The sequence below is a fragment of the Myxocyprinus asiaticus genome, chromosome 4, assembly GCF_019703515.2.
Source record: "Myxocyprinus asiaticus isolate MX2 ecotype Aquarium Trade chromosome 4, UBuf_Myxa_2, whole genome shotgun sequence".
Lineage (NCBI taxonomy): Eukaryota > Metazoa > Chordata > Actinopteri > Cypriniformes > Catostomidae > Myxocyprinus > Myxocyprinus asiaticus.
Genome location: NC_059347.1, coordinates 33,445,928 through 33,469,632, shown reverse-complemented (window position 1 = coordinate 33,469,632; position 23,705 = coordinate 33,445,928). Strand labels below are relative to the sequence as shown.

The 23,705-nt window shown below is 37.0% G+C and overlaps 2 protein-coding genes across 16 annotated transcripts; both read left to right on the top strand.

Annotated features, from left to right (window-relative positions):
- Window positions 1-222: 222 nt before the first annotated feature.
- Window positions 223-15,674, top strand: slc8a2a (solute carrier family 8 member 2a). Of its 8 annotated transcripts, none has more exons than XM_051682108.1 (12): window positions 436-516; window positions 1,013-1,150; window positions 5,697-5,924; window positions 6,508-6,768; window positions 7,452-7,892; window positions 8,876-9,225; window positions 11,884-11,987; window positions 12,512-12,529; window positions 12,873-12,985; window positions 13,679-13,778; window positions 14,194-14,463; window positions 14,557-15,674. In XM_051682108.1, exons 1-12 carry the CDS (start codon window positions 451-453, stop codon window positions 14,931-14,933), a joined length of 2,466 nt encoding a protein of 821 aa, XP_051538068.1. In that variant the 5' UTR covers window positions 436-450; the 3' UTR covers window positions 14,934-15,674. The 8 variants fall into 8 exon arrangements, with proteins under 8 accessions (XP_051538039.1, XP_051538068.1, XP_051538087.1 ...); XM_051682127.1 differs by lacking the exon at window positions 12,512-12,529 and adding an exon at window positions 12,342-12,357 and having other exon boundaries at window positions 11,884-11,989; window positions 12,888-12,985; XM_051682137.1 differs by lacking the exon at window positions 12,512-12,529 and adding an exon at window positions 12,342-12,357 and having other exon boundaries at window positions 11,884-12,007; window positions 12,888-12,985; window positions 14,197-14,463.
- A 2,687-nt stretch (window positions 15,675-18,361) lies between these two features.
- srsf7a (serine and arginine rich splicing factor 7a) lies at window positions 18,362-22,487 on the top strand. 8 transcript variants are annotated; one of them, XM_051682219.1, is made up of 8 exons: window positions 18,362-18,509; window positions 20,313-20,542; window positions 20,911-21,090; window positions 21,204-21,272; window positions 21,361-21,399; window positions 21,577-21,690; window positions 21,808-21,900; window positions 21,984-22,486. In XM_051682219.1, exons 2-8 carry the CDS (start codon window positions 20,325-20,327, stop codon window positions 22,033-22,035), a joined length of 765 nt encoding a protein of 254 aa, XP_051538179.1. In that variant the 5' UTR covers window positions 18,362-18,509; window positions 20,313-20,324; the 3' UTR covers window positions 22,036-22,486. The 8 variants fall into 8 exon arrangements, with proteins under 8 accessions (XP_051538179.1, XP_051538158.1, XP_051538186.1 ...); XM_051682198.1 differs by having other exon boundaries at window positions 18,368-18,509; window positions 20,318-20,542; XM_051682226.1 differs by lacking the exon at window positions 18,362-18,509 and adding an exon at window positions 19,138-19,278 and having other exon boundaries at window positions 20,318-20,542.
- The last annotated feature ends 1,218 nt before the right edge of the window (window positions 22,488-23,705 follow it).

Genomic DNA, 23,705 nt, shown 5'->3' with positions numbered 1-23,705 from the left:
ACACGCATACTGTACTTACGCAAAGAAAGTTTCTGGCCTAACGCAAATACTGGCAGCCTGTCTGGAAATAATATACTCATTCATCACATGTAAATATAATGACAATATATAGATTTGATAAAAGTTTGTATGAAATAACTCCACCCTCTTTTTTTCTTTCTCTGTCAATCTCTGTCAATCACAGAAGGAGAGCCACTTTGTTCGCCATATCCCTTCCTGGTCATGGCTCCTCCTCCACTCCTCCAACTTCTCCTCCTCCTTTCTGCACAGGTGTGTGTGGGTGACAGTGTTCATAGGAACAGCAACAGTAGCGCAGATGAACCCAAGAGATTCTGTTTTGAGAAAGTCCAATGTCAACCGGGGATTCTACTTCCTGTCTGGCTGCCACATGACACCTCATTGGCGGTGCAGGCCATAAGAGCAGTGATTTACTTCTCATCTCTTCTCTACATGTTTCTGGGTGTGTCCATCATTGCCGACCGCTTCATGGCTGCCATCGAGGTCATCACCTCACAGGTGCGACGGCAACACTGAAAAATTTAATTGTGAATCCACTCCCACCTCTCTCTTGCACATTGCATAAATAATAAACTACCATTTGGTAACATGGTTAAAGCTCAATATATCCTGTACGTATGCATGCAGTAGTATAGAGCTTGGTGGTATGATGATATATACGATGTGTCATGGTAAAATTGTGTCAAGTGATAGAGATTTTGCTCTCTGCTTTATGTTATTTACACGTGAGTGCTGCGAAGTAACATGCAAAAATACAAAGTGGGTTATGTGCCAAAAACAAGTTAGGATGAGGAAGAACTTGTTATTAAGGGGTGAAACGCAGAGCGGTCACAGGACTGTGTATATCGAATAGTTTACAATGGCTTTATTGTGAAATATACCATTACATATAAATAAATATAAATATAAATTACTTATAGCACGATATATAATATAATATTTTGGTCATACTGCCCAACCAATATAATGGTATGTAAATATATGTGTCCTAAAGGAGAAAGAGGTGACTGTGACAGGTACAAATGGAGAGAAAACAGTAATGACAGTTAGAATCTGGAATGAGACTGTCTCCAACCTCACACTCATGGCCTTGGGTTCATCAGCCCCTGAGATTCTGCTGTCTGTAATAGAGGTACAAACACACACACAACATATCACAACAAATCATTACTGTCATATAACTCACATTGCTCAGAGGTTATCATGTGAGAACAGAGGTCAATGCCTAGTTTCATTTCACAAATAAAAAAATAATTTTTTCACAAACATTTAGAAAGAAAAGTTTTCTATTTCAGGTTAATTATTAAATGACTGGCACACACACAAACACACACTCTGATCATTTTACAGTATTGACTTCAACTCCAATTCATCCATGTAAAGACATCATTTAGCTCAATGATGTTTGTGGGAGCTAGTTCCCCTCTGGCTAAGCAACAAGAATATAATGGCAATATTAATTATTTATGGGCAGTGCAACTAAGTAAGTGTTAAGGGCCAGTGTTTCAACAAAGATTTTGTATGAGCTGTAAGATTAATGACTAATGTCTTTGAAGTCCATCCTGGATTAACTGCAGAAGTTCACATAGGTGATTTGTCCTTTGTTAGTTGGCCGATGAAGGCTTTTTTGTTGGCAAATAATTGAAAGTCTATTTATTCCATTTTAAGAGTGTAGTCCATCATTAGACCAAGGTGATGCAGGCAGAGATCAGTTAGGTGCATCGTAGTTCAACCAGCAGGTCATTTCGGTGAGGTCTATCATAAGTCCAATGTTCAGGCAGTGGCATATGAAGTATCCCATGTCTTGTCCATCATACTAGACTGAAGTGATGTCTGGCTGGCACCGACTGCGTTTAGTCATCATCACTCAGAGACACATAGCAGTGGAGTCCGACACCAAGAAGGAATGGAGCTGGATTTGGCCGGCTCTGGTAAGACAGGGAGACAAATAGAATAATATTAGTGTAGATGCCATTCAATTTTTTGCAGAGTTATAGAGCATGATAAATGTTTCTGGTTATTGTATACTGTTGTCACAGTATGCAATAGACTGGCATGTCTTAAGGTCAATATTAGGTCAAAAATGGCAAAAAAGAAACTAACTTTCTCTAGAAACTCGTCAGTCAATCATTGTTTTGAGGAATGAAGGCTATACAATGCATGAAATTGCCAAAAACAGAAGATTTCATACAAAGGTGTACACTAAAGTCTTCAAAGACAAAGGACAACTGGCTCTAACAAGGACAGAAAGAGATGTGGAAGGCCAGATGTACAAATAAACAAGAGGATAAGTACATCAGAGTCTCTAGTTTGAGAACTAGATGTCTCACATGTCCTCAGCTGACAGCTTCATTGAATTCTACCTGCTCAACACCAGTTTCATGTACAACAGTAAAGAGAAGACTCAGGGGTGCAGGACTTATGGGAAGAATTGCAAAGAAAAACAATTTTGAAACAGAAAAACAAAAAGAAAAGGTTAGAGGTGGCAAAGAAACACAGACATTGGACAACAGACAATTGGAAAAGAGTGTTATGGATCTTAACCCCACTGAACTTTTGTGGGATCAACTAGACTGTAAGATGCGTGAGAAGTGCCCGACAAGACAGCGACATCTATGGCAAATGTTACAGGAAGCATGGGGTGAAATGTCACCTGAGTATCTGGACAAACTGACAGCTAGAATGCCAAGGATCTGCAAAGCTGTCATTGCTGCATGTGGAGGATGTTTTGATGAGAACTCTTTGAAGTAGCTTAAGAAATTTCTTTCAAATTGTAATAGTAATTTTTCACGTTATTAATGTCCTGACTATACATTGTGATCAGTTGAATGCCACTTTGGTGAATAAAAGTACCAATTTCTTTCCATAAGAACAAAATCTGTGCATTATTCTAAACTTTTGGCAGCCAGAGTAGTTAAGAAAATTTTAAAATTAATACGAAATTTAACAGGTAGCCAATGTAACGATAAAATGGAGCTAATATGATCATATTTCTTGGTTCTAGTCAGCACTCTGGCTGCTGCATTTTGAACAAATTGAAGTTTATTTATTGAACTTGCTGGACATCCTCCCAGTAATGCATTTCAATAATCTAGTCTTAAGGTCATGAACGCATGAATTAATTTTTCTGCATCAGCAACAGAGAGCATGTGTCGCAACTTAGCAATATTTCTGAGGTGGAAGAATGCTGTTCTATAAACATTGGAAATTTGATATTTAAAGGACAGATTGGTATCAAATATAACACCTAAGACGATGTAACAGTACATCCATCGAGAGACAAATTATATTTTAGCTGCTTATTTCTAGATGTTTTTGGTCCAATAATTAGTACCTCTGTTTTGTCTTAATTGAATAGAAGGACATTTATGGCCATCCAATATTTGATTTCATTTATACACTCTGCTAATTAGGAGAATTGTGAAATTTCGTTGGGTTTTGAAGAAATATAAAGTTGGGTATTGTCGGCATAACAGTGGAAACTTATTCCATTATTCCAGATAATATCTCCCAGGGGAAGCATATATAAGGAGAAAAGCAGAGGCCCTAAAACTGATCCCTGTGGCACTCCATACTTAACTTTTGTTTGATTTGACAATTCCTCGTTTACACAGACAAAGTAGTAGCGGTCTGCTAAATAGGACCTAAACCATGCTAATGCAAGTCCACAAATGCCAGCATAATTCTCTAGCCTATTCAAGAGAATGTCATGATCTATGTTGTCGATGACAGCACTAAGATCTAAAAGCACTAGAAGAGAAATGCAGCTGCGATCAGATGATAAGATCAAGTCATTTGTAACTCTGATAAGTGCAGTCTCTGTACTATGATGGGGCTTAAAATTGTTCTTATATACTATTTCTCTGTAGAAAGGACATAGTTGGGAGGACACTAACTTTTCTAGTGTTTTCGACATACGGGAGATTTGAAATCGGTCTATAATCAGCCAATTTCCCAGGATCAAGCTGTGGCTTCTTAATAAGTGGTTTGATAACTGCCATTTTAAAGTTTCTTGTGACATGTCCTAAGGATAGCGAGGAGTTAATAACATTAAGAAGAGGTTCTGAGATTACAGGGAATATCTCTTTTAAGAGCTTAGTTGGTATTGGATCTAACATACATGTTGAGGCTTTTGATGTTTGGATAAGTTTTGTTAGCTCTTCATGACCTATGACAGCGAAGAATTGAAGTTGCTCGTGAGCAAAATTATGAGACACTGTTTTCTGTAGTACTGTGACAGATCATTGCATAATTCCAATTTTATTTAAATTTTATAAGTAAAGAAATTCATGAAGTCATTACTATTGTGCTGCGTCGGAATATCTGGTTCTTTATTCCTTTATTCCTAACCAATTTAGCCACAGTACTGAATAAACACCTAGGATTGTTGTGGTTATTTTTTATGAGTTTGCTAAAATATGCTGACCTGGCAGCTTTTAGTGCCTGTCTGTAGCTACAGACACTATCCTTCCATGCACCACGAAGTTTCCTTCATGTAGTGCATTTTTATTACGCTTTTGAAAGGAAATGGGTTTTATATTGATGTGTTTAAAAACAGCTGCTTTTAACAAATTTCTGTATTATTTTGTATTTGCTCTGTTGTTCATTAAAGGAATATTCCAAATTCAACAAATTAAGCTCAATCTACAGCATTTGTGGCATAATGTTGGTTACCACAAAAATCTTTATCTATAGTGAGGCACAAGTGAATGTAGCCAATTTTTAGAAGGTTTAAAGGCAGAAATGTGAAGCTTATAATTTTTTAAAAGCACTTACATTAATTCTTCTGTTAAAACTCATGTATTATTTGAGCTGTAAAGTTGTTTGAATCGTAATTTTTACAGTCATTTAGGGTTTTATGGTTTGTTGACATTACATTACCAAGTTGTTAAATTGTCTATAACTTTATACAGAAAAGGTGCCAAAATAATGTTTACACGCATATTGTTTATGTCTTATGGCTATACTATTTTTTACATTCAAAGTATTTTAACATTCAAAAATTGGCTCCCATTCACTCCCATTGTAAGTGCCCCACTGTAACCCAGATTTTTGCCTTTTTTAAAGAAAAGGAGGGGCAAGTCAAAATTAATTTTTGTGGTAATCAATATTATGCCACAAATGCTGTGGATTGAGCTTAACTTGTATTGAACCTGGAATATTCCTTTAAGAGCTTATCATGTAATAGAGCTGTTCAGTCATGACGTCAATTTGTGGGGGAACCAGGAAGGCTAATTTGCCATGGGTTCCCTCCAGAATTTCCTATGGGTTTTTATAATGGCAGGATTTATGAGTAAAATAAGGTCTGTACGTGGACTTTTTGTTCTACAACAAAAATTAAACACTTTCATTACACACTTTCACTTTCTCAAACGTGAATTCTGAAGCCACCATTTGTGTTTTTAAAAATGTATGCTGCTTTAATGCGGCTTTAAAATTCAAGTTCGGGGTATGACTGTTTAATTTATTTACGTATCTTCAAGTAAAGTTTACCACAGACCTTACTTTAGTCATAAATCCAAAACTGCCATTATAAAAACCCATAGGAAAATCCAGAGGGAACCCATTGCGGGTTCAGTGGGTTCAGCCTGAACAGCTCTTATTTGTCTCAAGTAATTACAAGTAATTAATGCTTAATATGTACACATACTAGTATTGTTCTCTGGCCTGTGTTGCAGGTGTGTGGACATGGTTTTGAGTCAGGAGAATTGGGCCCCGGCACTATAGTGGGCAGCGCTGCATTTAACATGTTTGTGATAATCGGAGTGTGTGTGTGGGTGATACCTGACGGAGAGGTGAGGAAGATCAAACACCTGAGGGTCTTCTTCGTTACTGCATTCTGGAGCATCTTTGCCTACATCTGGCTCTACCTCATCCTGGCAGTCATCAGCCCTGGCATCGTACAGGTATGTATGTAAGCACATGAGTTACTTAAAAAAAAAAAAAAAAATGTAATGTAACTCCACGAGAGCTATAAATTCATATACTTGAGCTGGAAAAAAATGGCAAAGTGTAGCATTACTATTTTTTTAATATATATATATATATATATATATATATATATATATATATATATATATATAATTATCAACCCATTCTAACTGATTGCTTTCATTCTTGCAATTTTGAAATCATCTTCTATGTTAACCAGCTAACATTATCAAATCAGCACAATTTGACAACAATTTTCTATACATCTAATATATATATATATATATATATATATATATATATATATATATATATATATATATATTGAATTTGCATGGCATAAAAACACATGTACATTGTCAATGAATGTAGTAAGACAAAGTTACAGTGCAGCACTGGCCTGTTAGGAGTGACAGTACTATGGTCAGTGGGCCATCCTTATTGTTGAGCTAAGGGTGTGTGTAACATGTGTGTTTCTGTTAATCTGTGTATGCAAATGTCTTGCCAGATTTAATTAACCTCTCTTTGTGTTTGGGTGTGTGTGTGCGTGCTAATTAGGTCTGGGAGGCTCTGGTCACTCTCTTCTTCTTCCCTGTGTGTGTACTCATGGCGTGGATTGCTGACCGCCGCCTGCTCTTTTACAAGTACTTGCACAGATGTTACCGTGCTGACAAACGTCATGGTATCATTGTGGAGATGGAGGGTGAGCTAGCACACAGAGGCATTGATACCATCATGGAGGAAAAGTATAAAAACAGCACAACTGGCACCGTTGTCAATATGGAGAAAAATAAAGAGCCTGAACAGGACCGAGAGGAGGTGAGGGGGAACAAGAGAGATAAAGAGAGACAGACAGACAGAGAGAGAGAGAGAGAGAGAGAGAGAGAGAGAGAGAGAGAGAGAGAGAGAGAGAGAAAAGTTATTGTGAATAACTTCATGCAAAGTTTCTTGGAGTGATGGAATAGTGAAAGATCTGGGCATTGCTCAAGGGTTACATTCAATCCTCTAATAAAATAAAATGTCCCTGTAATAAAAGACTTGCATAAAAGCATTCACTATATAACAAATACCCCAACCTAAATACACCGTACCATACAGCAACTACATATTTAGTCAAAAATTATGACTGAAATCGGATCTCTTACACTGTGAGACTCAACAATGTGCAGATGCAGAGATAATAGAGTGTGAAAATTGTAGAATTTATTTTATTTTATTTTTTTTCAGTTTCACTTTTGGCAAGATACTATGTTTTGTTCATGTGTTTCCGACAATGTGCAGCCACAAACTTTTTCTTTATGTTTGCTTTCTTTAAACTACTGTATGTGTCATTTTATTGTTTTATTATATTTCATTAAGTTTCATTTATTTTTTTTTTTTTTTTGAAGGTTAAGGCTTTAGTTCTTTGAAAAGCATTATTTTAACAGTATACATTTTGAATATTTGAAAACTGAACAGAACTTTTGATTTTTAAATGTTGCTAAGAGTCTCTGTGTTTGTAGGTGATCCGTATGCTGAAAGACCTCAGAGAGAAGCATCCGGACAAAGACCTGGACCAGCTGATTGAATTGGCAAACTATGCCACCATGCAGAAACAGCACAAGAGCCGGGCCTTTTACCGGGTGCAGGCAACACGCATGATGATCGGTGCTGGTAATGTACTGAAGAAACATGCTGCAGCCGAACAGGCAAAGAGGGCAGCCGCAGATTCAAGTGCTGATCTAGCCACCTGTGCTCACATCGCTTTTGAGCAGGCACAGTACCAGTGCAGAGAGAACTGCGGGAGTGTCAGTCTGTGGGTCTGCCTGCAGGGGGGAACAGGCACCAGAACCTTCCATGTCAATTACAGGACAGAGAACGGCTCAGCTAATGCTGGGGCAGATTATGATTATTGTGAGGGAACGATCGTGTTTCAGCCTGGAGAGACACGCAAAGAAATAAAGGTGAGAGTAGTGATGTATGATCCATCAGCAGAATGTTCTTTTGAATTGCACCTTTTCAATAAATAAGTCAAAGCAGTTCGTAGACTGAACTGATTCAAACTTTTGAATTGATGGCTGAATAAATCAATAGCTGACGCCAATGTCATTGTGTTTGGTCATATTTGACTCAAACTGACTTAAATTATTTTTTCATGAGGTGATCCCAAGAGCTGGCCTGGTGTTGTGAAGGTTTGAGGTCTAATAAGAAAAATATTTTTTGTACACAATAGATTTAACTCCTCAACCTTTGCCTCTGGGTTTAATCAAATTGAGTGTTTTGAGTCTTTCTAAGTAACAGATTTCAAAGATAAGGTTATCATTTTGGTTATTGTTTAGCATGTTGTTAGGCCAATTAAGTTGTAAAGTGGTATTGTGTTCCATTTACCTTTAACCTTTATTCATCTCAAACTGTGAAAACAAATAATTTTAGATTGTAGGATAATTAGTGTATACACTGTAGTTTTAATCTGATTGTCAGGAAATTAGCTAAATCAAGGCTACTGTAAATAATTTTCTCATGTTGCTAAAGATAAAGATCATGAATAACATTGTTGTGAAAGTTAAATACCTGTGTTTGCTCAACATTCTGTAATGAAAGCAGTATGTGGGAGCTCGTATTCATATTTTTATTGACTGAAACATTCCACACATTTCTGTATAAATAATTCCACAGAACACTACATGAATCAAAACATTTGCAATTAACACACAAATCGATAAAACATAATCCATTTTAAACCGTGATAAACAGAACACGTCACTTAAATAACTACTGAACTAAATAACATGACTGATGAACAATCATATTAAAAAAGAAATGATTTGGTAAAATGACTCATGAATGAACTTCCCAACACAAATACAAAGAGGAGCAAGTGAAAACACTCAAATGAGTGTTTGTGTTGAATTTGACAGTAGTTTTAAGATGCATGTGTGTTCTATAGGTGGGCATTATTGATGATGATGTGTTTGAGGAAGATGAACACTTCTTTGTGCGTCTCTCAAACCTGCGAGAGGGAGAGGCCGGGACTAACACTGATGGTGCCCGACTGGTTGAACCCTTCGTAACCACAGTAACCATTCTGGACGATGACCATGCGGGAATGTTCTCATTCGCTCAACGGGAGCTTTGCGTGGGTGAATGCTCAGGTGTGGTGGAGGTGCCGGTGAACCGGACCTCAGGTGTGCGCGGGACTGTCATGATTCCCTTTCACACGGAGGACGGTTCTGCACGACAGGGTGTTGACTATGAACATACACAAGGAGAGCTGGAGTTTACCAATGAGCAGACTAGGTAAAAGCCATCAAGGCCAATATTCAACTTTATTTTAATTTAACACACAAAATGCTTTCTGGAAAATCAAAGTTATGTAGGTACTGGGTGAATAGACAATGCAAATGCACACTCACATAAAAAAAAAAAACAAAACAAAAAAAAAAACATTAAACCAGAACTGTGTGTATATGCTCTTTAATGCAGGAGGTGGGTTTTATTGATTGTGGAGGATCTTGCTAAGTATCTCAATAAGCAGTCAGGTATTAGCACTTAAAACTCCTAATTATGGGCCATTACAGAGCATTACCAATCATTATAATACATTACCAACATATTTTTGCACTTATGGTGCATTATAAGGTTTTATAAATTTACATATATTTGCCATGCAATGCATCTACTATCTTAGATTAATGGCTGTTTTCCAAAAAGCACAGTAAGTAGTCTGAAATACATACTATATTGATCTGTAATTTTGTAATCATCATAATCAATTTAAACCCATAAAAGCCTACCTACAAACATCCATTGTCACCTCTATGCCCTCATTTTTAATTTGCACGACTAGAGGTCTCTCTCACCCCAGTACTAATTATTATTTGTTGCAGGTATCTCTAATTAGATGGGTATCAGTAATACTGTTTGGTCTGTCTAGTCTAGTTTTACCAGACCCTGAAAAGATAGGTATGTGTACCACAGTATTTCCGAGCAGTCCCTGTACTCTCATAAATGAGTCTGTTTAGCAACCATTTTGGTTCTATAGTTGTAACTTCAGAGAACCTTTGTAGGCAGAGTCCTATGGAGCAGGGATCAATAAAGTACTGATTTGTCATTTAGCTGACTGTTTAAACCAAAACTTCTCACAGTTCACTTGTTACAGAAGCACTCCTCCTGAAGCAAACTTAGATTAAGTCCTGCAATGGTAACAGTTTTTGGATCACCACTTGCTGGGTTTAAAGTATAGTCCATGACATTTTCACAACATAGTCACAATGTCCTGTATGAATATGTATAAGAGGAATGGATAATATCCAAAAGTTAGCATGGTAACATAAAGGCAGGTATTGTGAATCAAGCTGGAAAGCCGAATTAAATTTAAATGAATATTTCTAAAATATGAAAATGAACTAATTTAATAACTAATAATAAAAATACTTTTTCTTTGGCAGGCACACATTCACATAGATACACATAAATAATTTTATCAGAAATTGCCCAATTGTCTTTATGTTTTGTTTGACCAAAAAGATAGTATGGAAGCCCTGAACCACAAGGTGGGAAAAAAAAAATTACATTGAAAAAAAAAAAAAATTGTGTCTCAGTTCCTTCCTAAAGTACTGATTTGTCTTAAAAAAAATTCTCTCTTCAAAAAACTTTTTTTTCACTCTTAAAAAAAAATTGAATTGAATTGAATCAAAACATTATAGCAATCACAAGGAGGTTACCCCATGTGACTCTACCCTCCCTAGCAACTGGGCCAATTTGGTTGCTTAGGAGACCTGGCTGGAGTCACTCAGCACGCCCTGGGATTTGAACTAGCAAACTCCAGGGGTGGTAGCCAGCTTCGTAACCACTGAGCTACCCAGGCCCCCATAATCTTATGCTTTTAATGCTTTCTCTGTTGCTACATAGCTGAATAATACATTCATTATTTATTTAAGGGTTTACAAACCTTAATCAAGACAAAATCAGGTGACATTTGTTTGATATGGCATTCGTTGTCGTTCATCTGGAAGATGTACCCCTAACACTTCAAAAGGACAGACATAATAATAATTTCCCCATGTTTCCCGTTTTCCTCAATACATTCCTTCCCTTCCACCATGTAACACTGAGCAAACGGCATAGATGGTTTAAAAAGACCAACAATTTCAAGCAACTCCAGTTGTAACACGACAACGAATGCCATATCAAACATATGTAACCTGATTTTGTCTTGATTAAGGTTTGCAAACCCTTAAATAAATAATAAATGTATTATTCAGCTATATAGCAACAGAGAAAAAAATTTAAGACTTAGGCTCAGGAAGGAACTGAGAAACTATTTTTTTATTTGTTTTTTTCACCTTCATTTATTTTTTTCCACCTTGCGGTTCAGGGCTTCCGTAAAATAGAAAGCAATCTATTTCATCTGATTATCACTTGGGTTACAACTGGTTTGTGTTTAGATTACAGACTAATGCAAAAATAGAGCATTTAGCAGAGGATGTGATTTTTTTATTTTTTATTTAACAAATTCACATTACGATCTTTCATATTTTAATAACAATTAGAATCATTGTTTGACAGGATTTTATTCATTAAATTCAGTTAGCATGTGTTTGTAAAATCTAAAGAGGTTAGAATCTGTGCTGTCTAGTGCACAATGAACATTACACACAGCGGACAATAAGATGAATGACACACACAAACACTATACAAGCAACCAATTAGAGCAATCTTTAGTCTGCATTAGCTAATGGAGCATTGATCTGAAGAGGGGAGTATGTACACAACTGAAAACTCATATGTGATCATCTGTGTCTATGCTTGTGGGTTAATTATTTATGCATCGTGTGTTAAGTATTCATAAAGACCTAATCTGATGTGATTTAAATGCTGAGATCTCCTTTAATATTTCAGAGGTAAAACCAAGAGGAAATTATTATTTGTCATTTGCTCTGTGTGTGTCTGCAGTGAGACACTACAGGTGCGCATTATTAACATGCAAGAATATGAGAAGCGAGAACATTTCTACATTGTCCTTGAAGAACCCAAATGGCTCAAGAGAGGCATTTCAGGTGTGTGTGAGTGTGAGTGTGTGTGTGTGTGTGTGTGTGTGTGTGTGACAACCAGAGACAGAAAGAGATGTCTATTCTTATTCATCTCAAATGTTATTTTATTAATTTTAAATTCTGTGTGTGGGGGAGGTTTCTGTGAATACATTTGCTTGGGCTTTGAGAGCCTTCTCAGACACACATTTGTATGACCAGTGTCCAGTTTCAGATCAATAACAACAGTAAAACAGAGGGACAAACTAGACAAATGCGTCACTCACAGTAACAAAATCCACCTTTTGCACACACTTTAGCCTTACGTTTGTGTGTGTGTACGTAATATGAGCCCATGTGTGTGAACGAAAGTGAATGTTAAAGAGAGAATTAACACCAGGTTCATTAGTGAGATAATTAGCTACTCTGGGCCTTTTTCTAACAATTAACCAAGCACTGTTTTAGAATAATGCAGATAACACAGACACTGCTTGCTCTTATTGACAGTAACAAAACTGTGTTGACTGATTGTTGATTTTACTTGCATGCTGCAGATCTGCTGTTAAACCAAGGTAAGGTGATCTTGCAAATCAGATCGCATCTTCAATTTTATTTTATATTTATTCTGAATATTGCAATTGCACTTTTTACCATGCACACCAGTACACAACCTGTATATGTACTGTATTGTACTTTATTGTATATTTAATACGTAATGCTGTATGGATATATTGTAGATCGCACTATATGCAATGTTATAACATGAATAACTGATTGATATGGCATGTTAACAGTTTCTACGTTATTCTGCTGTGTATTTTGCTCTCTTTGTCTTTCTACACAACAATAAAGAATTGTCACACATCACATCTAAACATTCAATATGTATCCTTACTCACTCTCTCTTTTTCCTAGCCACCCCTGGTCCAGAAGTGGAGGAGGCCAGACATATAGCAGAGAAAGGAAAGCCCATTCTGGGAGAACACAGCAGGCTAGAAGTCATTATAGAGGAGAGTATAGCCTTCAAGGTACATACACTGATTAAATGTATTTATACCAAACAAACAAACACATGAAACGTAGTGCCCAATTTAATACATTACATACAGGCAGAAATGATTTTAGCTGTGATTCCTTCCCTCTCATGTAGGTCCGACAGGGAATGGCCTCTAATGGAGTGTTAGATGCGGTATAGTAGGCCCCTCGCCTCAGTGTGCAGTGTGTGTTGGGATTGCCCTAACCCTAAACTTTTAAACATACTCTGGATTATGTTTAATCGCATCTACAGTATTTGCATGAAGATTTATGATTTGATTTAATTAAAACTATTACTTATGGTAGTTTACCACTTATTACAGTCTTTGTTGTCATGTAAAATATAATGAACTATCATTCCTGTTATTTCCACATTTCTTTTAATCTGTTTGTTCTCTAATTGAATGCTTGAACACAGATTAACTCTAGCCCTATTTATACCTTATCATATGACTTTCCATTGAAACTCTAATGCTAGTTTCAATCTGGCTGCAAAAACATTCTTTTGTATGCACATTAATCAGGAATTCTATCAATATTACTGATCATGATTTTGATTTAAGCCTTTTTTTAATTTGTACTTTTTGTCTATAAAGAGCACTAAATATTTGATCGAGTCTGATTGATAAATGGATATGTTTATCCTATAAGAATCACTTGGCAACACTTTGGTATGCATATTTTAGAATACAGTAGACCGTCTGTTGAAGGATACGAATCTTGCTGAGGTAATTGGCACACACTCCTGGAGAGAGCAGTTCATCGAAGCAGTAACAGTCAGTGCAGGTAGAATGAAAACATTTGAGTTTATATGTGAATGTATACATTTTTCAGTATGTCTTAGTATTTGTTATGCCCCCCTTTTGCTTTAATGACAGCATGAAATTGAGCTGGAAAAATCTGACGATGCATGTCATCCCTGCATGATTTGCCTATTTGATTAGGGACCTAGAAATAATGCAGAATTGTAAATATTTATTATTAATATCATGTCATAACATTTCTTTGTTTTAAATGGTTCAAAATCCTAAAACTTTGTTTATTAAAATTAGATGCTGAATCCCTGATTATCAGTGTGAAATTAATTATGTTGTGTGTGTATGTGTATGTGTACATAATACATTTTTAAGTAAGAGATTCTCATAGATTATGGTGACAGTGTTTTATTGTTACCTTCCTGTCTTTCTCTCCTTCCTCTCAGGAGAAGGTGACGAGGGAGGTGGGGAGCCTCAGCGACCATCTTGCTGTGATTATTTCATGCATGTGCTTACAGTGTTCTGGAAGATTCTGTTTGCGTTTGTTCCACCCACGGAGTACTGGAATGGCTGGGCCTGCTTCGTTGTGTCCATTATGGTCATTGGGCTACTAACCGCCATCATTGGAGACTTGGCATCTCATTTTGGATGCACGGTGGGCCTCCGTGACACTGTCACTGCAGTAGTGTTTGTTGCCTTAGGAACTTCCATACCAGGTGAGTGTGTCATTGTTTGTGTATTATTATTATTATGTGTAACAAAGGCCTTTTACCAATCAAGCATCTCTCAACTCCCCTTCTTCCTTTCAGATACATTTGCAAGTAAGGTTGCTGCCGTACAGGATCAGTATGCAGATGCTTCAGTTGGAAACGTAACTGGTAGCAACGGCGTTAATGTCTTCCTGGGGATTGGCGTGGCCTGGTCCATTTCAGCCATCTACTGGGAGGTCAAAGGTCAGGTTTTTCATGTAGATCCTGGTTCACTTGCGTTCTCCGTCACACTCTTCACCATCTTCGCCTTCATCAACATTGGTGTGCTTATGCTACGGCGACGGCCATCGGTGGGCGGAGAGCTGGGTGGCCCCAAAATGATAAAGGTTCTGACTTCAATGTTGTTCATCGGTTTGTGGCTTCTCTACATCACATTCTCCAGCCTAGAGGCCTACTGTCACATCACCGGCTTCTGAGGACAGAGAAAGAGAGAAAGACTCAATAAACATAAACTGACACTAATGGCATACAGAAGATAATTTAAGGTTAAGTTATGTGAGAATGGAGCTGTCTAATTATGGTGGTATTGACTGTATTTTCCATGGTAATATGTCCAAAGACATGTGTGCACTTTCTGTATACACAAACATACCTAAAAAGAGAGAGTGAATGAGTGAGTGAGAAAAAGGGTGAGTGAAACTGAAAGATAGCAAGATTGTATGTTTCCAACATTTGAAAATAGCAATAATGACTGCAATTCTGTCAAGGGTGTCTCCAATTCTTGTTTGGCTTTGATTTCAAAGACATTCAAATTATGAATATGAACACTGATTTTTGACACTACCAGACCTTCACTGTCACGAAGGACGTGAACACATGGATCATATTTGTAGCACTTTTTCCAGAACTGTGAAATCATTTTATATCCTCACTCAATGACTGATAACTGATGTACTTGTGAAGTCATCTGAAGATGCTAGGCCTCTCTCTGAGAGAGAAGGCACTCTTGACTCTCCACAGGAGTGACCAAAGAACTCTTTTACAAATGAGACTGAACTAGTTTTGCTAGTTTCACTGAAGATTTTGAGACACAACACTGATTATAAGACATTATGGGACCTATCTTGCACAATTGATCAAAGCAATAATGTGTTAATTGATAATCATTATCATAATTCACATTAATAATATATTATTTATTCAAATGTGGTTATGCAGTATTAGTCACTTTATGAAATTCATTCAGATGTATGAGAAATATCTCAGTATTTAAATGTATTTAAAATCCTTAACAAGTGAAATTTTTTTGTAGTTCTTACAATGCTCTTGGTGTTCTGAGAGGAACTTTCTAAAATTCAAAATGGAATTAATGCACAGATTGTTTTGGTAAAAATCTTTAGTTAATCTAGAGTTATGGGGGACTCTAACAAAAGCCATCAAGAACATGGGTCATATTTTACCTGAAACTTTATTATATTTTATCCAGGGTCCTAGTTTCCAGGGGGGGATGCTGGAAACCCTAATACTAAAATAATACTCTTACAATCACAATCATTTATATCTTGTACAAAAAAATAATATGACATCATACAATTCAATTTTTATCAATGTTCCAAAGGTCCTAGAAAGAAAGTTATAGATATCAGTCCAAAAAATTTTCGAGTATACACACTGAAAGAAAAGGTGCATTACCGATTCCTTAGTCAAATTAAATCGTTCAAATAACTGCTTAACGGGGTAAATTCTGTGTAGTATTTTAAACTATACTTCTTTAACTTTGTTTATAAAGAATTTATTTGTTATTGTCCAGACTTTTTTCCAATTAATATTCTCAAATATAGATGACCAAAATACTGTTGAACACGGCACATAATTCCTTTTAAACACCTTCCTAATATATTTATTACTACACTTGTCTTTAACAACATTGATATCACCAATAAAGATTGTATCACTATGTATTGAGTTGTTGGTCTACATTAAAAGTAGAATATCCAGAATTCCATAACAATGATACAACTTTACTTGGGACTGCATCAAAGACGATGGCATACACTTTTGGGTTTACAGGAATCTTGAACTTTGAGGAATTCTGAATATTAATAATTATGAATTAAGGTATTCCATTTATTTATTTCAAGATACAGTCTTTAAGAGGGAAGAGTATAGACTTGTTCTTATTCATCTTTAACCCAGAAACCTCAGAAAACTCATTTATACACCTAATGGCTTTCTCCACTTTGCCAAACACTGAGACTCCTTAAAACATTGCTTGCTTAATATGAGTCGCTATTAGTTGTGTAACTAATCAAAAAAGAAAAGGCGATATCGGGCACCCTTGCCTTATCCCACGGTCCATGTCAAATCTCTGACAGGTACCATGTGACTATTGTACTGAACTATTACATCTGTTATAAAGTGTTTTAATAGCTTTCTGAAAAAAACTTCCAAAATAAAAAAAAAATCAATGACCTTAAAAATAAAAGAATGTTGGTATGGTATCCAACCATGGTATCAAATGCTTTATAAATATTTATCAATTATATTCACAATATATTAAGTATACTCATTACAGTTCAATAAATCACTATTACATTTCCAGTAACCTCTGTTGAACCTACTCGATTGACTACTTGAATTATTAATCTTAATTTTTATGCCTTTGAGGTCAGTTAAAACTGATGGTTCCATAATAACAGATTCAACATTATCTTTCTTATATTCTGAAATAAGCCAGAAATCAATACATGATTGCAGAGGTTTGTTCCCATTGCTCCATGTATACATAAATAATTGTGGGTTTTTATATCTCCAAATGTCTATAATGTCCAATCGTAAACATGCATTTCTTAGTTCACTTACACAATTTTCAGATTCAGGGGGGCATCTATCCCATTTTTCATCTAAAACCATGTTGAAGTAACCACCCCAAATTACTTTAGCAGAGGTAAATTTAGAATGTAATTGATTGATATTGTTTTCATTGTCTTGAAAAGGTATCCCACTGGTTCTTTTATTGTTGATGGCATATATATTTGAGGATGAATTTAACTTGATTTATCTCAATTAGAAGAATGATAGAACGACCTTGATTATCTGTTTTTTGACTTAATATCTGACCAGAAAACCTATCCCTTAAAACAGCGACACCTGCTTTTCTACTTGAAGCACCACAAGAAAACCAAATATCAGAACCCCATTGATTTTTCCAAAAAGGCACATCTTCTTTGCAGGCATGGGTTTCTTGAATAAAACAAAAATTGGCTTCTTTCCTTTTGCAGAATAAAAACAATGCTTTTCTCTTTATCATGTCCCGTAATTAACAGAAAAGATTTAAATTGACATTGAAACTCTTCACTGGAGTTTGAGTAACACAGCGCTTTACAAATGCGTTTAAGTCTCCATTCCTAATAAACAAAAACGTCACACTACAAGAGGCAGGAGAGAAACAAAACGTGTGTAAACACCCTCTGCAGCCAAAACCAACGTTTCATAATAAGCGCAGCAAGAAGACTTTATCTCATTAGGTGATCTCTATTTAACCTGAAAATCAAACCCCTTCTCAAGTAGAGTGAGTAGATTAAGTTTTGAGTTCTTTACCCTCTATAATTGCCTTGTTTCCAAAAAGAAATCTCTCTCTCTCTCTCTCTCTCTCTCTCTCTCTCTCTCTCTCTCTCTCTCTCTCTCTCTCTCTCTCTCTCTCTCTCTCTATGTATATGTATATGTATATGTATATATACATATATATATATATATTAGATATTAAAATTGTTGTACTTACATTTATACATGAACTCGAACTCTCCCGCCATCTAGCTTTAAAATGAAGTCGCGAGGACTCGCAACCCTGGGTCACGTGATCACAAACGGTAAAATTACTTCCTTGAAGTGAACATCACTTCGCTAATGGCCTTGTGGAAGGGCCCTTCGTGGAAGGCTTGAATTGCTCACTTTCGTTTGGAACACCTCTTCGTGTGGTGTCCCCTTCCCGCAGTGCCCTTCAAGGGCGCAAAAACGCCGTTTAGAATTCACCCAAGGTCGTCCTAAGACATGTAAGTTACTTGTTTCTATGGCAACACTTATAATGCCAAAACGGCGTTGTATTTGAGAGCAGGAAAATGCAAAATGAAAAAAAAAAAATGCTCCAGGCATCAGTGGCATAATAAAATGGCATATCAAACAGAAATATATGTTCACTGTCTTCAACTGTTGAAGCCGCTGCCTTGTTGGTTCTATTTACATGACGTCACGACCATCAAGTCGTAGCGTTTATTGAATTCCGAGTTTACAACTTGTACTTACCAATTCAACGAATACGTGAACGCTTTTAACAAGTCAGAAACTCGTAATTATGGACGTGGACGCATAATAACATATCCTCATATGGGTTTGCAACAACGTGAGGGTGATTAATTGAAAACAGAATTTTCAGTTTGTGTGACCTATCCCTTTAAACACATTCTGTAACGCAGCAGTGACAATGCAAAAAACGTAATGATCCTAAAATAGGCTTAATTTTCCTTGCGTAAAATGTATTTATGTATTATTTTTTAATTTATTATGGGAGTGACATATAATATAACCTGGACTTGTTTTCGTGAGATTCACCTCAACATTACTGCACACAGCACCAGCAGCATCCCATGTTTGGAACACCGGTAGAAAACGCGCCTTTAGTTGGAGTTACATCTGCAAGAGCCAATCATCTTCAGGAGTTAAAGCCCCCGCCCCTTCACGAAAGTGAGAGAAGAAAACGACGAGACCGCGCTCGCTCAACCGGTGACGCTTCCGGGACAAGAGACGCGTGAGAGAAGCGAGTTTGTAAGAGCTCTTTTTATAGTTGAATATATTCAGACGCAGCAAATAGAACTCAATTACTGCGGTTTTAGCGAATCTGATTTTGATTGTATATATGAGTTGTTTTCTCATGTCGGTCAAGATTTGAGTGAAGCGCCTTTAATCAACCGGAAGAAGAAGGCGTCCACGCGCCCTTGCACGGAACCGAGGACGTCGAGTCACATAGTCCGCGTGCAGGAGACGGTGTTGTTTATCTGATATTATTTATATGTTTTTGCTCTTCACATGTGTTCATAAGTCTTCTACGGGAGCTCGTGTTGTTAACGGTTGTACCAGCCGCCGGGTCTTCGTTTCGGTAGGTGAATCGTTTGAACCAAAAACGTGTTGAACAAAGAGCGGCCTTCTACTCTGGCGCACTTGGTAATGGCGCTAATCTTGTTTACTGGCTAACATACAAAACCCTTGCTACATATCACATGTATTATTGTTATTATAAGCCCTGTCTTCCGTGGATCTGACGGTTTGAGTCATACTCGTTCAATTATTGTTGATAAACATGATTGAGCAATCCATCATGGCCGTGGTTCAGTTGTTTCAGCGACTGATGTTACGGATAGGAAAACGAAACCACACAGCACACGTTTGGGGCAAATATTTAAGTTTACACCGACTAGTAATGTTGATTTAATAGTCTTACGTCCTTAGCTTTTACCTATTTGTATGTGTCCGCGTGATCGGGGGAAATCTGTTTTGCGCTGCTGCTTTTTTGGTTTGATTTTTGCGCATACAGGGCTGCATGACAAACTCCAAGACTAATTCAGTTACCGCAGTGGTGATTAATGAAGATGCAGTCTAGATACTGGAATAGTTAGATTTTGAGACCTTTTTTCTTAATCACACTTTTTTTTTAAGCTAAATAGATGCTGGGCAGTCAGGTTCTTGTAATGTGACTCAAAAGTAGCCATTTTTTAACTATAGTGGAGGCAATACATTGTACAAATGTGTAGCCTCTTGGAGAACACAACTAAAATCTATTGTTTCTGTACATTTTTCCACAGTACAGGTGCAAGATGTCATACTCATCCCGAAGTTCCTCTCGCGCCTCTGACTGTAAGGTCTATGTCGGAGATCTTGGCAACGGTGCAGCCAAAGGTGAACTTGAACGAGCCTTCAGTTACTACGGACCACTGAGGAGTGTATGGGTCGCCCGAAACCCACCAGGTTTCGCCTTCGTAGAGTATGAGGACGCCAGAGATGCAGAGGATGCCGTAAAGGGGATGGACGGAAAGTGAGTCAACTTGAGTTCTACCTGCGTACATTTCCCATGATGCTACTGCAGCACATTTAACCCCCTGACCTCTTCAGGGAGCAGGGGTGAGTGTTGGCGGTTTATCACTGATCTCTTTCCGCTCACAAAGGCCCCAACTTTATATGGCATTTTCCTGGATTCAGGTTAAATACGTCTGTTATTGAGCTCAGTTAGTGGTTTTTCTTTAGCTTAATCTTAACTTTGCCTGTGTCTAGGCAACTGGCCCTGAGAAATATCAGGACTAACATGAGCGGTCTTGGTTGCATTAACAGCTGGGTCACAATATGGGCACATCTCTTTGGTTTAATGGAGGGGAATCATTAAACTTGTGGTCTATAATATTCCAGGGTGCTTTGTGGAGCCCGCATCAGAGTTGAGCTGTCTACTGGTATGTCCAGAAAGTCCCGTTTTGGCCGTCCCAACCGCAGGCAGTTTGACCCCAATGACCGGTGTTACCAGTGCGGAGAGAATGGCCATTATGCCTATGACTGCTATCGCTTCAGCAAGAGGCGTAGCCGACGCAGCAGGTAAATGTCAATGTATCAACTTTTTTTTTCTTCTTCATCCTCTTGTGACTTGACCCCTGTGATGTATGGTTGGTTGTTTGTTTGATTTTGTGCTGTTTTTTATTTTTTTCCAGGTCAGCATCTCGCTCTCGGTCCAGATCTCGTGGCCGGCGTTACCGCTCTCGTAGCCGTAGCAATGAGAGGTAAGACCTTACACTGCTCCAGTTGTGTTTGAAAGGGTTTTACAGTGTACATGCACTGGTCTTGATTTCATGCTTTTCTCTTTAACAGGAAGTACCGTTCACCTTCATACTCAAAACGCAGAAGCAGGTAAGTTGTGCTATCAGCCCTGTTTACCTTCTCGAAGCAAATTTAAGTACTACATTGGTTTTACTCTGCACTTTTGCAGAAGCAATCTTTCTATTGGATGAGTCCCTGTGCCAGTTTTGTAAGTGGTCATTTTTTGTGGTCTCTGGGTAGCTGCTTAAACTAACAATTGTGTTCTAGGTCAGCCTCCCCAGCCCGCTCCAGAACTCCTGTGCGGCGCTCCCGTTCACCTGTACACAGGTCAAAAAGCCCAGTCCGAAGATCCAGATCCCGAACACCTGTCCGTAGAGACAGGTACAACACGTGAATTTTACCTATTCACTTTTATTACCAGGGCTTCACACAACTCATGAGTTTCTATTGTTTTAAATGCCATCTCATTTTTAATCTTATTCTGTGTTTCTTTCCAAGTCGATCTCGCTCCCGTTCACGCTCTGCTTCTAGACAACGGGAACGTAGTGCATCCAGATCTCGCTCTCGTTCAGTCAGTCACAAGAAAGACAGGTTAATGCCTGAAATTTGCTACTGTATGTTCATGTAGTTCTTGACAATGTATAGATGCTGACAGTCCTCTGTGTGTCTTTTAGTCATTCCAGGTCTGCCAGCCCAAGGAGAAGTCCAACACCAGATGCTGACTGATGTGAATACTGATGCTTCACTCCCATTCCCCACCTTTGCCTCAGGGCTAAAATTTATTTTATTTCCCCCATGATTTCAGTCCTTGTTCTACTGTAGCTTCCAAGCTCTTTTCTTTTTTTTTTTTTTTTTTTTTCTCCCCTCCATTTCATTGAGAGTTCCTGCATCACTATCATCTCAAGAAAGCTTGTTTATGATTTTCTTGTCACTTTTTTTTTTTTATTAATTATCAGACTCCTAAAACATTTTAAGCTCCATTGTTTTATTTCAGTGTTGAGCCAATGTCCTGTGGTCAGTGAATTGTAGGTAAGGTGGTGAATGAGCTGTGTTGTGATTAGTCAGTGTATTATATGAGCTGAAGTGTATGCTGTGATTTTGTTTGGTGTAGAATGGTTTTTTTTTTTTTTTTTTTTTTTTTTCATTGAAAATGGCAATGGTCTTTTTAATAAAGTTAAGCTTTACAGATTCAACTGTTTCATTGTGTGTTGTTGCTGACCTGAGGTTTCCTTGAATTAACTTTTTTTTCTGTTAGGAATGTCATGTGTAAATGTTGTCTATCCATTCAAATGTAAAACGGACAGCAAACTAGTTTACATCATGGATTAAGAGTTTTGTACAATTTTTAGTCAGTGAGCTGTGATTGCACTTCAGAGTAATGTCTCCCCTGCATAACATTTGTATAGGATATAATTCCCACACTGTAAAAAATTGTGATTTTAACGGTAAGACTACAAATGCCACAGAAAACAAAAACATTGATTTAATGAGTATAACAAAAATATACAGTAAAAAATATATTCAGACAATACAGTAGTTTTTACAATAAAAAGTTAATATTTTTTAGATGTGAAGTATGATTTTCTTATCTGTATAATGGTAAACATTTACATAGTTTAACAAAAGAGTACATGCACTTTACAGTAAATTATTAATTACAGTTAAACAATCTGACATTCCCACAATTCCCTGCTTGACCCATCATATTATATTTTATGGGAATAGTTATGTTTCCTATTTTTAATATCAGTTACATTAGGGTGTTCTGTGTAACCCACAGTATATTTGATGTAGTTTAATGTTTATTGCATTATTTTAATTCCACATGTTACCTTGATGGTGTTTGTGTGAGTGCAGCTGAGCACTCTATATGTTTATTGGTCTTTGCTCCTGGAAGAGCCACTATTGGTGAATTTCATGTCATCATGTGCTCTTCTGTAATTTTTACGGTGATTAACAACTTTTAAAGTAAAAACAGATTTTTACAGTTTCAGAAAGTTAATATCAAGTTGTTGTTTTTTTTTTTTTTACAGTGCCAGCGTGGTCATGTAAATCACAACAGTTTTAAACTAAAATGTACAGGTTCTGTAAAGTTGTTTACATTTTTACTGTATTTTTTACATAATTATTCTGGCAACCACAGCTGCCAGTTTTATTTATTTTTTTTTTTTTTTACAGTGTAGGCTTTCTTGTGCGTACAGCTACTTTCAGTGCTTCGTGAGGGTTATTAGTGATTTTGATTTGATCAAAGCCAAACGTATTTAATCCCATTCTGAAAAAAAGCCTGTTAACTAAGTCACCTTCCCATGCACAGAGAGATCTAGATAAATAGAAATTCTAAGATACATTTTCTGAAAATGTTCTAAAGAATGAAAACGAATCATTTTTTTTTTTTT